The 16,675-nt window shown below is 41.2% G+C and overlaps 1 protein-coding gene across 2 annotated transcripts in view; it reads right to left on the bottom strand.

Moving 5' to 3' along the window:
* Positions 1–16,675, bottom strand: part of cacna2d3a (calcium channel, voltage-dependent, alpha 2/delta subunit 3a) — a 130,188-nt gene that overhangs the window by 70,040 nt on the left and 43,473 nt on the right. For both annotated transcript variants that reach the window (XM_026155216.1, XM_026155217.1), the window contains exon 4: positions 16,155–16,214. In XM_026155216.1, the coding sequence (XP_026011001.1) occupies positions 16,155–16,214 (60 nt within the window). The remainder of the gene's footprint in view (positions 1–16,154; positions 16,215–16,675) is intronic.

The following is a 16,675-nucleotide window of genomic DNA, read 5'->3' as shown; positions in this document are numbered from 1 at the left end:
CAGCTGTTATCCAACTGCAATAACACATCTGAATACTACAAAAAAATGTCCATCACGCCACTCTTGTGTTAATCTATGCACGGTCTGAAGCATGTGTGTGGGAATGTATGTGAATGTTTTACTGTTACATCTTATTAGTATTTTAAGTATTCTATCTATTTTATTTATTGAATTTTATTGTTTTATTTATATTTTGATATTGCTAGGGATGATGCAATGATCGGGGACCATTCTTCATTTTGTTGTTCTCATGACAATGACAATAAAGTTTCTGATTCTGATTCTCCAGAAGAAATACATGCATTGCACAAAGACTGTGTGAATGGCAGTAATGAAAATTACAACTGTTGCATTTGTGGCTGTTAAATATTCAATCAAGTCTTCATTTAAATCATTTTTCACATGTTTTAAATTTGCATTACTTATTGTTGATCCTGGCAAAGCAAAACTGCTGTGAACACTGTAAAAGATAATATAATATAATATTCTAACATTATTATATTAAATCATTTAACAGTTTTGTGTTAATAAAGCAACAAGCAAAATTAAGCTAGGGGGAGTTAAACATTGAGTAGGATATCATTGCAGAGGAGCTTGTAAAACCCACTTCACAGCAGACTTGATCTCTACTTAACATGTTGAGCATTTAAGGCCAATACTAACAAAACGGGAGTTTCATGTACACAGCCCATAGATGCACACACTAATATCTGGCACATAGAAGCTAAAGTGACTGCACGTGCTTAAGGTAAAGCTCCATTGTGTCTTCACTCTGTCTTTTGCACCGTTTCTCTCTCATTTACTTGCTTTTCTGCCTCTCAACTCAATTTTCCCCTTTTGTGTTCCTGCTCAGGCTGCTTCTTATTTCCCATTGTTAGCTTGTTGTGCATTCCTCACCACCTTCTGTCTCTTCCTGGTGTTCAGCTCCCATTGGCTCCCTTCTGCATTTATGTGACTTGGCTTGTATCATCAGGGATATCTGTGGGGAAACTGTTGCACTTCCAGGTTGTCACAGACTAATATCCCTCCCATCTGCCTGTTCATTCCCTGCCTGTACAACAGGTGGGATTTTTTTTAAAAAGTCCACCTGTTGTAAAATACAAATTAGCATTATTACTATTATTATGATTAAAATATAAAGACATCAGAGTTGTTTTTTTATTTTAGTGAGTTAGTGAGTTTAGTTTATCAGTTCCCAGAGTCAGAACCAGACATGGAGAAGCTGCATTCAGCTTTTATGCTCCAAACTCCCAGAAAGCCTCCGATCAGCTGAAACACTCAGTTTATTTAAATCCAGCTTGAAGACTCAGCTGTTCTCAGCTATATTGGAATAAAGCACCAAATCCACACTGTTTTACTTTTAAGTTAAAATTTCAAAACTTACATTTTAACTACTGATTTTATCTCGTGTTTTTTGTGTGTTTTTTCCATTTTAAATCATGCTTTTTATTTGTTTTAGTTTTTTAATGTCCCTGTAAAGCTCTTGAATGATCTGCTGTTGAATTGTGCTATATAAATAAACTTGCCTTGCCTTGAGTAATGGAATCGAATAAAAAGATTTGGGGTTTTAGAATACCTTTGCCTTATTTGAACTAGCTCTGGAACAAAAACTCAATAACGGTGTTGTTATAGCGATATGAGGAATGGCTGGCGTTTTCAGTTACCGAGTTCCCCATAAATGTTCAGATATGTTTGAGCTCAGGGACTGTGAAGGTTAAGTCCATAACACTCAGCACTATTTGCACTTCAACTGCCTTTAAGTGCTTCTTATGTAACGTTTTGACATACTGTATGTTAGCAGGCATTACTGCTGGGGATTGTATACCTCAGTGTGCAGCATGTCTCTGAAGACTGAAGTGCTGCTTTCTCTTTGTACCCCACTCCAACAAACAGTTTTCACTGTGGATTTGAAACACATTTTCTCATGCTTGCCTCCTTACCGTTCTGTTGCATCAGTAAATTGGATCTTTCTTTTTTTTTACAGTCATCCACTCAGACATATTGATATGTCTTAGCTCGTTCCAATTATTGGCCTCATTTTCCCTCCTGTAACGTGCTTTCAAATCTGCTACCTATCACTGACACTACAACTACACAGACATGAAAAACTCTTCAATTTATTTTAAGCAAACTCTGTATCATGATAAAGTTGCAGTGATTTGATGCTTTCAATCAGTGTTGGCCCAGCGGTGGGTTAATCAGATACCTTTTAAGGTTAATTGTAATTTGTAACTTCAAGTCACCATTAGCAGCATAATCACTGACAACAGCAAGTGTCCAGCTCCCAAGCGTAAAATGTTCTCCAGTTCCAGGTGAGTGATTGAAGCCAGTGACAATGAGAGCAGAGTATAGTTTTGGATGACATGTGACCTAGTAATAAATATATTAAAGAGTTACCTAGGCAACCAGAGTGTGCAACATCTGCAAGCGACCAGCAATCAGCTAATAGGTGATGCGTGATGAGATAATCTCTTTCGGTGTGGATGCAGCTGCAGTAAGCACTGCTCTCCTTGTCTGTCACTTTGTCATAGCACTAAAGAGTCGAGTAAATTATCATTAATTTATCATCTGATTGCAGCTCAGATGGAAGAAAAGCAACTAAAAAAATGCTCAAATTTGAAACAAAATAGAAGTGAGAAGTGTTTCTGTGTATTCTTTATGATTATTTCTGATTACTTTGAGGTTCCCATTAAAATTATTACTTTTTAAAATGACATTTTAAACATTGTGACCTCTCTATATACACTTAAACAACAAAGGTTTCTTATAGAAGTGGCCACCTAGAAGACAGAGCAACACTTAATGACGACTCAGTTGAAAGACACAATTAGAGCTGTGCATATGTTAAGTGTTAATTGTTTTGAAAAACAGAAATGAGAAAGATAAGTCACCAGAGGCAACAGCAGTTCAAAGTACAGAAAACACAATGCTTAAAAAAAGTAAAGACATAACACAGCTAATTAATCTGCTAACAAACGCATTTATATTCACAGTATGTTGTCTTTCATTTTGATTAAAATTGCACATTTTCAATAGTGCGAGAGCGAGTGTGGGTGTCTGAATGGAGTCCAGGGCAAGCCATGATGTGTAACTGTGTGTGTGTGTGTGTGTGTGTGTGTGTGTGTGTGTGTGTGTGTGTGTGTGTGTGTGTGTGTCTCTGCATCTATGCATGTGTGTCCAAGTGTGGGTGTCTGTGTTGAGTACGTCAATTATGCCATTCCAGCAGTACAGTAAAGGAGAGCCCAGTGCCGCTAATGCAGTCCCAGATCGTAGTGTTAACAACCTGATCTTTAACGCTGCGGTGCATTACGTTGAGAGATTGTAGCATCAGCACCCACTCACTTAGTGTGGGACAGACAAAGAGGGAGAGGATGAATAAAGGGTTAGCAAAGGGTAAAAAGTGGAGCCTCTTCAGTTCCCTTTTTCAACATGCAAGCCAAAAAGGATTTATTGTGTAATATGTACCACCTCACATTAAAATATTATTATGGCACTGAGTTTGATATAATCACACGATAAGTGGATTTACAAAAACAATCACTTTCTGCCTTTAATTCTTTGGCTCGACTTTTGAACATATAGAACCACGAGACTGATCGCTAAGTGAAAATTAGCCTTTTAACAAATGCTCACCACCTGTTCAATTGCTCATTAATGCAAATGCCTTCTGTAATTAACTAATCAGATGGCAGCTACTCAATGCATTTAGATATGTAGACATGGTCAAGTTCGAACTGCCAATCAGAATGGAGAAGAAGGGTGATTTAGGTGATTTTGAAATTCATGATTTTGTGTCTCCGATGCTGTTTTGTCCTCTCTTTGGTGGTTCTGACCTGCATTTTTTGCTTCTGCTATTTTAGTAAATGTGCTCCAGTGTTTCTCTGGACATTTCACAATGTTCTACATGTGAAGATTTGTGCAACTTTTGCAGGAATGTCTTACAAATAGAAGCACATAATGCTGATTCTGTCTCTAGAATTACAAAGTGGCCGTCTCTCTAACACTGGCTGCACACCAGACAATGGAAACTGTGTTGAGTGTGGTACATGTCTATCAGCCCGTGTTCATTTTTTTAGTCACAGATGCAAAAGTTTAATTTGCCTCCTAGAAGAGCACTGATGCAGTTTAGTGCAGTAAGCCATATCTCTGAAGGCTTTTGCTGATTTTAATATTTTTCCTGCAGAGAGTCAGACAGTGGATCAACAGCCTCAAGAGAAAAAGACACAACGTGTGATTTGGGAAGGATTGACCATGATGCCCCACCCTCTGGTGCTCACGTTTAAATGTAATCTTGACTTAGACTCTTTTCCCCGCTCACCTCCCTGCTCTTTTTGCCACAGTTTGGAAAGGAAGAAGAGTCCCAGAGTGTGAAAATGTGAGTCGAAAACAACCGGGGGCATGGATATAAGTAATCAGGGGGTAAACAAGACAGCAGACTGAGTAAATAACTTGGAGGAAAAGGCCAAGTAAGAGTTTATATACCTTACTTGAAATCCTACTTCACGCAGCTTAAACTGTGTGCTCACAACTTGGAGTCAAACATGTCTGGAAGTCTATAGAAGCCACATGGGGGTATAATGCACAAACACACCTCACAACATAGAAATGATCTGCATTTATCTGACCTTTTCTCTTGGAGCTTGTAGAAATATAGAGGAAAAAGTGATTAACAAAGTTTGTTTGCATCAAATATTTAAATCCACTTGGTTTTCTTAGTTTTAATGTTAGCTTGTGGGTAAATGTAAAAATGTACCAGTAGGTACTACTTAAGTTTATTGGCAGACAAAGCATGAGGAACAACACTGAAGACTTTGCTTCCAAGTTTGATACTTGAGCTGCATTTTGCCTTTTAACAGAAAATAGTTCGATGCTTGCAAATAGTTTGAGGTGACTTAAGTCTTTTCTTTATTCTCACTTAATAATATTCTACAGTGTTGTTTCACATTATGCTGTTTTGGTATTGTTACCGAACTAACGTTCACCCATATTAATGAAAAATGTACAAACTTACATGCTTCGCTTTGATCAAAGTTTAGCTTTAAGCAACATGGGGTCTAACTGGCAGTGTCTTGATGCTCTGTGCTTGTTGCTGAGGAGATAATATTACAAACCTCCACTGCCTCACTCAACAATCAACACTGTTTCTGTCTCTGTGGGGAACCTTTTTGAACCATTTTCTGTGACACTGTTAACAAAGTACTTCAGACTACTTTGTGTGCAAGTTTCACTTCAGTTCAATTCATGTTTATTCATGCAGAGTCTCATGGCACTTCATACTGTAAGGTACAAAACCAACAATCAAACAATCCCCTATAAGTGACAGTGGGAAGGAAAAACTCCCTTTTAACAGGAAGAAACCTCCAGCAGAACCGGGCTCAGGGTAGTTTACCCATCTGTCTCAACCAGTTGTGTGTAACTGTGTAATATACAATGTGTTCAAAGCCTAGTCTTGATTAAATAGCTATTTAAAAAAAAGTCACATAAGTGCCCTACATGTGACAGGACACTGAAGCAGGCAAAACACAGACAGAGACATGGGTCAAAACATTTTTGATATTATTAAGCAACAAGCAAGTGGCTCCCTCTCTGCAGTCTACGATAATGCCCCAGACACGGGAGTATGAGAACAAAAAACAGATTAAGCACTTCTTTCTCACTGCTCCCGCCTGACTGGGGCCACATTTTCAGTCAACATCGAGCTTAGCAATTGGCTGTTTGTTTCCAACCTCCAAGGAAGGATTCACTGGCTGCAGAGTGCATGGGAGACTGCTCTCTGCTTTCCTATTTACAGTACATGAGCAATGCGGGTAAAAGAGTGAGAGAGGAAAATCGCAGCAGATTACCGTGCCAATTTCACATGGAAGCAGAAGAGCTCTGGAAAGGATAGATAAGGAAATTCCTATCAAATCGCTGCCAGCCAAATATGTATCCAATAGCAATAAACCACAAACATTTTATAATAAACTCAGAATAGTGATGGAGGAGGGTTCACCCTACAGGATGTGGTATTTTTAGCATAGCTGGCAATAATTACCATCTATTCACCATGTTCTGCAGTAAAACGCGCTATTAGAAATGCCACCATCAGAGCAGTGCAGACATGAACCATGCACACCTACACAGGTGTACATGTACAGTGCTGCAATAATATACATGCATGTTCCCATGCAGGTAAACAGCTTCTGCATTTCATGATCACACCTCAGGAATGCTTAATCATTTCACTGTTTTGCTCAGACAATTTAAACACAATTTACAATAAAAAGAAATATTTAATTTAATTACATAACATATTAGCCCAGTTACCCATAGATAAGCTATCAGATAAACCAAACATAGGCATGCTAACAAGCATGCTGAGCAAAGACAATGATCTAGTACTACCATGATGAGCCCGATAAAGAAATAGTGATTATTATACGTATGAGGTCGTCACACGATGCAAAGTCTGCCTTTGTCTGTGAAATTTAAAATTTACCAATACATTTGTTAGTACAACACAAAGATGTCTAAATATTAGGACTGAGGTCATCTCAGTGATACCTGCAAGAACAGGGTGATGATGAAGGGAGAAAGATGAATAAGATACGACGATCAGATTGAACGGCATTTAAACATTTCTTTTATAAAATAAACAAGTTAACCACACGTGTGATCCTCTGCTGTTAGTGATCAATGAATTATTCGTTTAGAAGTGACGCACAGCACGACCACGAGTGATTCTGAGTTTGCTGTGCAGGTATAAAAGAAACTGAGCTGGTTATTACTGAAGAAACCACAGTTAGCAAAGTATTTTCATTGCATATTGAAATTAAAAACCTTTTTCAGACTCTGTGTTTTGTTTTATTTTTGTCTTCCATAACAGGTTTTGGTGTCTGCAGCTGTTGAGTATATTCCTTCCAAAATACAACAGACTTCTCAGTCAGCTGGGTTTGCACGGTGTACTGTTTGAGCTGTACTCCAGTTGGTTTCTTCAGTTTGTTGCTCAGTTTGAAGCCATCTTCTGCCAGTTTGGGGCAATATCTGAAAAAATGTAGTACGGAAAATGTAGAGTACTCTATTTCCAGTTGTGCTACTAATGCTATTTTTGCTTTGCTCCTACCAGTGACAAGACAGAAGTCATAGTGGGCAACAATATTCTTTAGTTAGGTCAAATTACAGGCTTATATTTCCTTTCTTCGGTCCCTCTCACCAGCTTCCTTTTCTTTCCCTTTGTCTTCTCTTTGTCTCCAGATACATCATATTAGAATTCAAATTCAAATTTCAAATTCAAATTCAAATTCAAATTTTTATTTGTCACGTACACAGTCATACACAGTACGATATGTAGTGAAATGCTTGGACAACTGCTCGTGACCTAAAGAAAACAAAAAAGGAAAAGGCTATGAATAAGAAAGGAAATAAATATGAAAAATTAAAAAGGGTAAATTTAACTAGGAAGGAATAAAATATAAATTAAGGTTAAAATGAAATAACTGTACAACACAAATTAGAATGAAGGGTAAATTTAACTGGGAAGAATAAGATAAAGATAAATATATAAATTAAAGTTGAAAATAAAATAACTGTACAACAAAATACACAATACACAATATAGAACTATATAAGAATGTATGAAGAAATCTAAATCTAAATAAATATATACACAATAACAGCAGCTGTACAAGTATTAACTGGAAATGAAGAATATAGTGACCAGTGTTGTGCAAAACCAAAGTCCAGAAAGTCCAGTGTGTGTGTAAGAACCATATGTGTGGGTCAGTACTGTGTGGTGGTGTGATTGAGAGACCGTATCGCCTGCGGGAAGAAGCTCCTCCTCAGTCTCTCTGTGTTGGTCTTCAGGGAGCGGAATCGCTTTCCTGACCTCAGCAGAGAGAACAGTCTGTTGTTGGGATGGCTGAGGTCCTTCACCATCTTCCTGGCCTTGGTCCAGCACCGCCTGCTGTAGATTGAGTGCAGGTCAGGGAGCTCGGAGCGGATGGTGCGCTCAGCTGACCGCACAACCCTCTGTAGAGCTCGTCTGTCCTGCATGGTGCTGTTCCCGAACCAGGTTAAGATGTTTCCCGCCAGGATGCTCTCTATGGTGCACGAGTAAAAGTTCCTGAGCACCTTGGAGGGCAGTTGGAAGTCTCTCAAGCGTCTGAGGTGGTAGAGACGCTGTCGGGCCTTTTTCCACCACGGTGTTGATGTGACAGGACCATGACAGGTCCTGCGTGATGTGAACTCCGAGGTATTTGAAGCTGTCCACTCTCTCCACTGGGCACTCGTTGATGACGGGGGTCTGGTAGTTCCTCTCCTGCTTAGTGCTGAAGTCCACTATCAGCTCCTTTGTCTTACTGACGTTTAGAAGGAGGTTGTTCCTCTGGCACCAGTTCTCCAGATTCCTAATCTCCTTCAGGTAGGCCGTCTCGTTGTTATCAGAGATCAGGCCCACCACGACGGTGTCGTCAGCAAACTTGATGATGGTGGTGGAGCTGGTAGTGGCCACACAGTCATATGTGTACAAAGAGTACAGCAGGGGGCTCAGAACACACCCCTGGGGGGCTCCGGTGCTGAGAGTGGTGGAGGCTGAGACATGTCCGCCCATCCTTACTGCCTGTGGTCTGCCAGTTAGGAAGTTGGAGATCCACTGACACATAGATGAGCTGAGTCCCAGATGCTCCAGCTTGGTGGTGAGTGTGGAGGGAATTATGGTGTTAAATGCAGAGCTGTAGTCTATGAAGAGCATTTTAACATAATTCCCCCTTCTAGTGTCCAAGTGAGTGAGTGATGTGTGGAGGAGATGAGAGATGGCATCGTCTGTGGAACGATTTGGACGGTAAGCGAACTGTAGTGGGTCCAGTGTGTCTGGTAGTGAAGAAATGATGAAGTCTCTGACCAGGCGTTCAAAGCACTTCATCACTACTGAGGTGAGGGCTACAGGGCGATAGTCATTGAGAGAAGCAGGGTGGGGTTTCTTCGGGACAGGAACAATGATGGACTCTTTGAAGCATGTGGGGATCACCGACTGAGTTAAAGAGATGTTGAATATCTCAGTGAACACAGGAGCTAGCTGGTATGCGCAGTCTCTTAGGATACGACCTGGGATGCCGTCTGGTCCTGCTGCTTTCCTGGTGTTCACTCTCTTGAAGGCTCTCCTTACTTCATGCTCGGAGATGACGAGCACGTTTCCGGTGCTGGCAGTATCTTCCTGTCTGCAGCCGTTAGTGCCGCTAACACTAGCATTGTTGGAGACCTTAGCTGCAGCCTCGAAGCGAGCATAGAAAGTGTTCAGCTCGTCTGCCAGAGTCACGGCCGCGTTCGTCATACCGGTTGTTGGTGCTTTATAGTCCGTTATTGTCCTTAGTCCCCGCCACAGGCTCCTAGAGTCACTCTGTTGGAGTTGTGACTCTAGTTTCCTCCCGTAGCGCTGCTTCGCCTCTTTCACCGCCCTCCGCACGTTATATGACGCGGCTTTGTACGGGTCCATGTCCCCCGTCATGAGTCCCGTGTTGTAGGCAGCGGTGCGGGATCTCAGAGCGTTGCGGATGGTTTTATCCACCCACGGCTTCTGGTTGGGAAACGTTGTGATAGTCTTTGTCTCCACGGTATCATCCGCTAGTTTCCCGATGAATCCCACAACCGCTTCCGTAAACACGTTGACGTCATCGTCGGAGCTGTTTCTGAACATGCCCCAGTCTGCGTCATCGAGTGCGTCCTGTAACGCGGCCACCGATTGATCCGTCCAGCGCGCGACCTTCCTCTGAACCGGAACTTCCTGTTTTAGCCTTTGTTTGTATTTTGGCATGAGGAAGATGGCGGCGTGATCAGATTTGCCAAACGGGGGGCGGGATTGTGCCTTGTAGCCGTCCTTGACCGTAGTGTAGCAGTGGTCCAGTGTCCTTTCACCCCTGGTGGGGCAGGTGATGTGTTGATAAAAGTTCGGCGCTGCGCGTTTGAGGTTGGCGCTATTAAAGTCCCCCGTCACAATAAGCGCAGCGTCCCGGTGTTGTGTCTGGTGCTGTGTGAGTGCCTCATGCAGCTCGCATAAGGCGGTGACCGTGTCCGCTTGTGGTGGAATATAAACGGCACTTACAATGACCGATGTAAATTCCCGAGGTAGATAAAAAGGACGACACATGATGGACAGTAGTTCCAGATTTGGTGTGCAGGAGCGTGTGAGAGGAACAACGTTCGCACTGTTGCACCAGTTGTTGTTCACCATTAAACACACGCCGCCTCCCCTTGACTTCCCCGAGTCCCGTGTCCTGTCCATGCGGTGAACCGAGAAGAACTCGGCCGGCTGGATGGCGTGGTCCGGCACCGCTGGGTTCAGCCATGTCTCGGTGAAGCAGAGGAGATTGCAGTCCCGAATGTCTCTCTGGAACTTTATCCTGGCCCTGAGGTCGTCAAGCTTGTTCTCCAGTGACTGGACGTTGGCGAGCAGGATGCTAGGCAGAGGTGTGCGGTGTGCACGAGCTCTCAGCCTGTTCCTGACGCCGGCTCGCTTCCCTCTAGGCCGCCGCCTAGGGCTGCTCGATTATGGCAAAAATGATAATCATGATTATTTTCACTGAAATTGAGATCTCGATTATTTGACGATATTTATTTAACCCTTTAAGACCTACCATAGAACCAAGTCCGCCAGAGCTTATATTATATGTTTACATGCTGTAGTGCCATTTGTGGGAGCATTTCAAGTTGCTATACATCAATACAACTGTTATAGCCCATATTTTAAAAATATGTATGCATTAAGTCCATAGTAATTACATTAATTGCAAAAAAGTGCAATAAACTACAAAAAAATTGAAAATCATTTTTGTTTTTTTTACCAATATTTCTACTTGGAGAAATTTAAGAGGTTTATCCCTCAAAACTTTAAATACAAAAAAGTTGCAAAAAATAGTTTACAACAACAGGAAATTTAGTTTGAGTGTCTTCATAGTTTTATTTTGGAGATACAGCAATTTTTATATACTGCAGGAAAAACAAAAAACAATCCTATGATGCAAATTTGCAAAGAAAACAGCAGGTGCATCAAAATAAACTATTTCCAGCAGTGCAACTCGAGTTTTAAGCATCTCAGCAACTATTCAGAAAAGTCAAACATGACTTATAAAAACACCAGTATAGGCTTTTAAGGCCTACAAGTAAAAAACTACATTTTCCGCGAAATGACGTCACTTCCGGTTTCGGGCAGGAAATGGCGGACATGCATAGTTAGGGTGACGTCTGTGACACTGTGGGAAGTGTTACGAGCAGCTGATCGGATCGCCAAAGCGTGTTTCTGGAGTATTATGTTTTTGTTGCTGCAAGCGCCTTTTATGCAATTTTTGCAAAGCTTTATGGGGAAGGAAACCGTGACCGAGGACAAGCTGATGACATAAGATGTAAGTACAACTCCTCCGGTTTCATATGCAAACAAAATTATTGCGCTAGCTTACACGGTTCAGGTTCTACAGGGATTTAAAAATAGTCACACAAAACCGAGCGTGCTGCTCTGACCGGCTTTAAAGGGTTAACAATGTGTTGAATAATGACTTTAAAAAATAATATAAAACAGTGTGCAAATACTGATAACAGTGCAAATGTTTGCAATATAAGAAATCAATGAAAAATGTCAACATCTATGTTTAGTGAACTTTGCAGTGTTGCTCTGTGGTGCAGCTACGACACCGTAGCAAAGTTTACACACTGTGTCTACTTGATCCACGTCTGACTGAACCCATAATGTTTCCACACCACTGAAGTTTTTTTTACCTCTTTTTAACCAACAGCAGTCACTCTCCTCTCCAAATAACTTCTGCTGAGCTTTCCGAGCTTCCCTCGGGTCCTCTTCATTGTTGTGACGTATGTTCGAAATGCAGAGAGGTGCGCTCGATTTGCCACACGGAGCAGGGCGAGAGTAAAGCATGAGGGAGGGGCTAATAATCGGCTCAGTCATTTTTAATGATCGTTGAAAGCCCAGATCGTAATCGTGATTAAAATTTGATTAAAATTCGATTAATTGAGCAGCCCTACATCATATAGGTGTGGTAGTATAAGGTATCTTGATAACTGTATATCAGAAAATGCAAAATGCTCAATTTACTGTTTTTATGAGCCAGTATCAACGTCTGAAGCTAAAAAGCATTAAAGCTAAAACAAAAGGATGCTCATCTCATCACTACCAAGTAATTATCAGCATAAAGCACCACTGTGATCCCACACGATGTTATTGCATATTAAGCTGCATAGCAAACAAAAAAGACAAACCCAGTACTCCATAAATATCAAATGCACATGACCACAAAAACATGCAGAACTATATACAATACTTTCAACCCAATATTGAAGAAGACAGTTTTGTTTGCTTGCCCTTGTTTTATGAATAAATTATTAGTTAAAACCATGTTAAACGGAGCGGTTTCTCTTATTTGTTTTGTCTTCTATATGTCAGTGCATGTGAGCATTGTTTTAAAGCACGGTCAGAGTGTTAAATGGTGTAATTTTCCTTTACAGATCAAAGGAAGGAAATTTCAGTTTGTGGAAAAAACAAGAACATAAAAAAAGAAATGACAGGGGCAGAGCTGGACAACAGTCAGTGGTTAAATCTAGCAACTGATCCTCCTTAATAACCAATGACAGCAGAACACCGCAGGATATTCACTGTAATACCTTTAAAACCTGACAGAGTAAACACATACTCGCTGCTGCTGCCACTAACACACATAACACGGCTGCCAAGCGATTTATAAGTAGTTTTCCAGCAAATACTCCCAAGTCGACTTAGTATCATATTTCCTCTTTAAAACTCAAGTTTCTGCTGTTGCTCCTCCCACTTTAAGAAACTTCTGAGATGTGCTCGATGCTTGAACAAACTCGCCCCGCCACATATTCAGCTATTCTGCCTCTCTCTCTCTCTCGCACACACACACGCACGCACACGCGCACGCACGCACGCACGCACACACACACACGCACACACACACACACACACACACACAAAGTACAAAGCTGCACTCTAAAAATTAAAGCTGCTCAAATGGATTTGAGGCAGAACCATGAGAGCAGAAGCTTGGTTTGGGGGGGTGTATACAGAAATGATTAGCTGAATGCATTTGCCCAAGTCTGCAGAAGTGAGGATGGAACTCCCAGGGAGTCATTTAGAAAGTGTTGAATGTTTGAGTGGGAATGTGACAGAGATATAACACCATAAATAATTCATGATTTATGTTTCAGACTCAAAAGGTGTTTCCCACAGAGTATACCCAGGTATAAAAACATGACTATTATTGCTTGCTTTACATATCTATTTGACAAACTAGATGTGTTTCCTCCCCCATGCAATTAAATGTTGAGTTATTATACATCTATAGGTGCAGCTGCATCACCTTTACTGGCTCCAGATTTGTTCAACTACAAATAAGGATTTGCAGTTGGATTTGCAGAGTTTCCCCTTACCCCTCGCCCTATTCAGGGGTATTATCAGAATGTTGAAAGCATCACAGGGTCTACCTGAGACAGCAGGGGAATGCCCTAGTCATACTACACATGAAAATTACAGCTGATATGGGCACTTTGCAAGCCCCCATTAGAGCCGCAATTATCCTCCTGGGAGTGAAGGAAAATTCCACCTGTTGATGTGGTCGGGTGGAAGAGGTGTTACCTTTGCTTGGTCCTTTCACGTCCCAGCATGCCTTGGAAAAGCATGAGGCAAATTGTGTACAATAACTCCCTTCAGTGCAGTGGTTGTTGGTCTCCACAGGGGCTGCTGTTTGTCACAGATTCTGTTCGTAATTTCTATGGATAGTTTTTCTAAGTGCAGCCGAGGGCAGAGCATGGAGGGGGGGAGGATTTGATGGTCTTTGAATTTTGTCTCTGTTTTTTCGCAGACAATGTGATTCTGTTGGTTTCATCAAGCCATGACCTCCAGCTTATACTGGGGCTGTTTGCAGCCAAGTGTGAAGTGGTTTGGATTCGAATTAGCAAATCTGAGGCCAGGCATTAAAAGGGTGCAGTGCCCACTCCTACTCTGGTTTCAGAACGAGCTGTTTCCCCAGGTGGAAGTGGTTATGTATCTCAGTTACTGCTCACAAATGAAGGAAGAGTGAAGCAGAAGATTGAGAGGCTTGACAGGGACGTGGATGCTACACTAGTCTGTTGTGGTGAATAGAGCTGTTCATGAAAGTGAATCAAGATTGATCAAGATTAATCTCTATTCCTACCATCCCTCGTTGTCACAAGATCTTGGTAGTGACCGCAAGAATAAAGATTATGGAAGGGAGTGGCAGAAATGGGGATCCACAATGAGTCTTGGTATTGACCGCAAGAATTGAAAGATAATATGGAGATGACACCCAGCTCTATCTGTCCATGAAGCCAGATAACACACACCAATTAGTTAAACTGCAGGAATGTCTTAAAGACATAAAGACCTGGATGGCCGCTAACTTTCTGCTTCTTAATTCAGATAAAACTGAGGTTATTGTACTCGGCCCTGAAAATCTTAGAAATATGGTATCTAATCAGATTCTTACTCTGGATGGCATTACCTTGGCCTCCAGTAACACTGTGAGGAACCTTGGAGTCATTTTTGACCAGGACATGTCCTTCAACGCACATATTAAACAAATATGTAAGACTGCTTTCTTCCATTTGCGCAACATCTCTAAAGTTAGAAATATCCTGTCTCAGAGTGACGCTGAAAAACTAGTTCATGCATTTATTACTTCCAGGCTGGACGACTGTAATTCATTATTATCAGGAAGTCCTAAAAACTCCCTGAAAAGCCTTCAGTTAATCCAAAATGCTGCAGCAAGAGTCCTGACAGGGACTAGAAAGAGAGAGCATATTTCTCCTGTTTTGGCTTCCCTTCATTGGCTTCCTGTTAAATCCAGAATTGAATTCAAAATCCTGCTCCTCACATACAAGGTCTTAAATAATCAGGCCCCATCTTATCTTAATGACCTTGTAGTACCATATCACCCTATTAGAGCGCTCCGCTCTCGCTCTGCAGGCCTACTTGTTGTTCCTAGAGTATTTAAAAGTAGAATGGGAGGCAGAGCCTTCAGTTTTCAGGCCCCTCTTCTGTGGAACCAGCTTCCAGTTTGGATTCGGGAGACAGACACTATCTCTACTTTTAAGATTAGGCTTAAAACTTTCCTTTTTTCTAAAGCATATAGTTAGGGCTGGACCAGGTGACCCTGAATCCTCCCTTTGTTATGCTGCAATAGATGTAGGCTGCCGGGGGATTCCCATGATGCATTGAGTTTTGCCTTTCCAGTCACCTTTCTCACTCACTATGTATTAATAGACCTCTCTGCATTGAATCATATCTGTTATTAACCTCTGTCTCTCTTCCACAGCATGTCTTTATCCTGTCTTCCTTCTCTCACCCCAACCGGTCGCAGCAGATGGCCGCCCCTCCCTGAGCCTGGTTCTGCCGGAGGTTTCTTCCTGTTAAAAGGGAGTTTTTCCTTCCCACTGTCGCCAAAGTGCTTGCTCATAGGGGGTCATATGATTGTTGGGTTTTTCTCTGTATCTATGAAGCGCCTTGAGGCGACTTTTGTTGTGATTTGGCGCTATATAAATAAAATTGAATTGAATTGAATTGAAATTGAATCCCCTAAAGGGTATGTGCGCTTTGGTCATTTAGGAGGGGCTCACAGTAAAACTGCTACTCCTTAACTTTAAAAGGAGCCAGTTGAAGTGGTTTGGGCATCTGACCAGAATGCCTTTTAGGTGAAGTGATCTGGGTATGTACTGGAGGGCCCAGAAGACTCAGGACCCCCTTCAAAAGATGCTAAATAAGATGTTGAATAATAATGTGGATTATAGTTGGGATAAAGGCTGTAAGTTGTATTAAAACAATGCATAGATTTTAATTTTACAAAATATGTAAATAAATTGTAACTCTACAAAAATAGTAATCATATTTTGTTCTTTAGATGACATTAACTACACAATTCACAAAGCTGTGAGTAGAAATAAGGTTTGCTACTATTATTAGTATTAGTACCAAAAGTATTATTATTTCTCTATAATAACAGCAGACAAAAATTGCAAACCTAAAAAACAAATGTAAACACTTATTTATAAAACATGATGCAAATTGATACTTTTTCTTTTTCATCATTGATGACAGAATTATTTAGCTGGTTGAATTGTCAGTAGTGTCCAAGAATACACACCTGTAGGTTTGGATCCTCTTCATGTTGAAGGTGAGCTTCCTCTGCTGCCTCTACCAGCCTCTACAGGAGTAGAGAAGATAAGAGAAATAGAAAAGCTTGAGTAAAGAAGTGAATTGATTAGTGGGTCAAAAATAATAGGCGGAGAAAAAAGCTTTACGACCAGCTTTAAAAGCACCCTTAGCACTTAGGCTACACTAAAACCCCTCAGGAAACGCACAAATACACACACACAGATAGAAGACAGACATTTGGCGATCTCGTGAAAAGAGCCTATTTTCCTTAATGGTTCAGCGTTAGAAGTAATGACCGCCTTAGGTTCTTTGGACACTGTGACAACAAACTCCTTCATCAGTTCATGCTGTTTTACACATGCACTTTTTCGCTCATAAACTCCACAACAACAACAACATGTGATGACACACGAACACACACATACACTCCATTATCGCCCTCTTGCTGTTACCGTCTGCTGTGCGTGCCTCTATGTGGGTGAGGGTATATCTGTGCCTTCTTTCACCCTA

This window comes from Astatotilapia calliptera, chromosome 20, assembly GCF_900246225.1.
Source record: "Astatotilapia calliptera chromosome 20, fAstCal1.2, whole genome shotgun sequence".
In the NCBI taxonomy this organism is placed as follows: domain Eukaryota; kingdom Metazoa; phylum Chordata; class Actinopteri; order Cichliformes; family Cichlidae; genus Astatotilapia; species Astatotilapia calliptera.
Note: the sequence above shows the minus strand (reverse complement) of the source record. Positions and strands in the feature narration are given on the sequence as shown.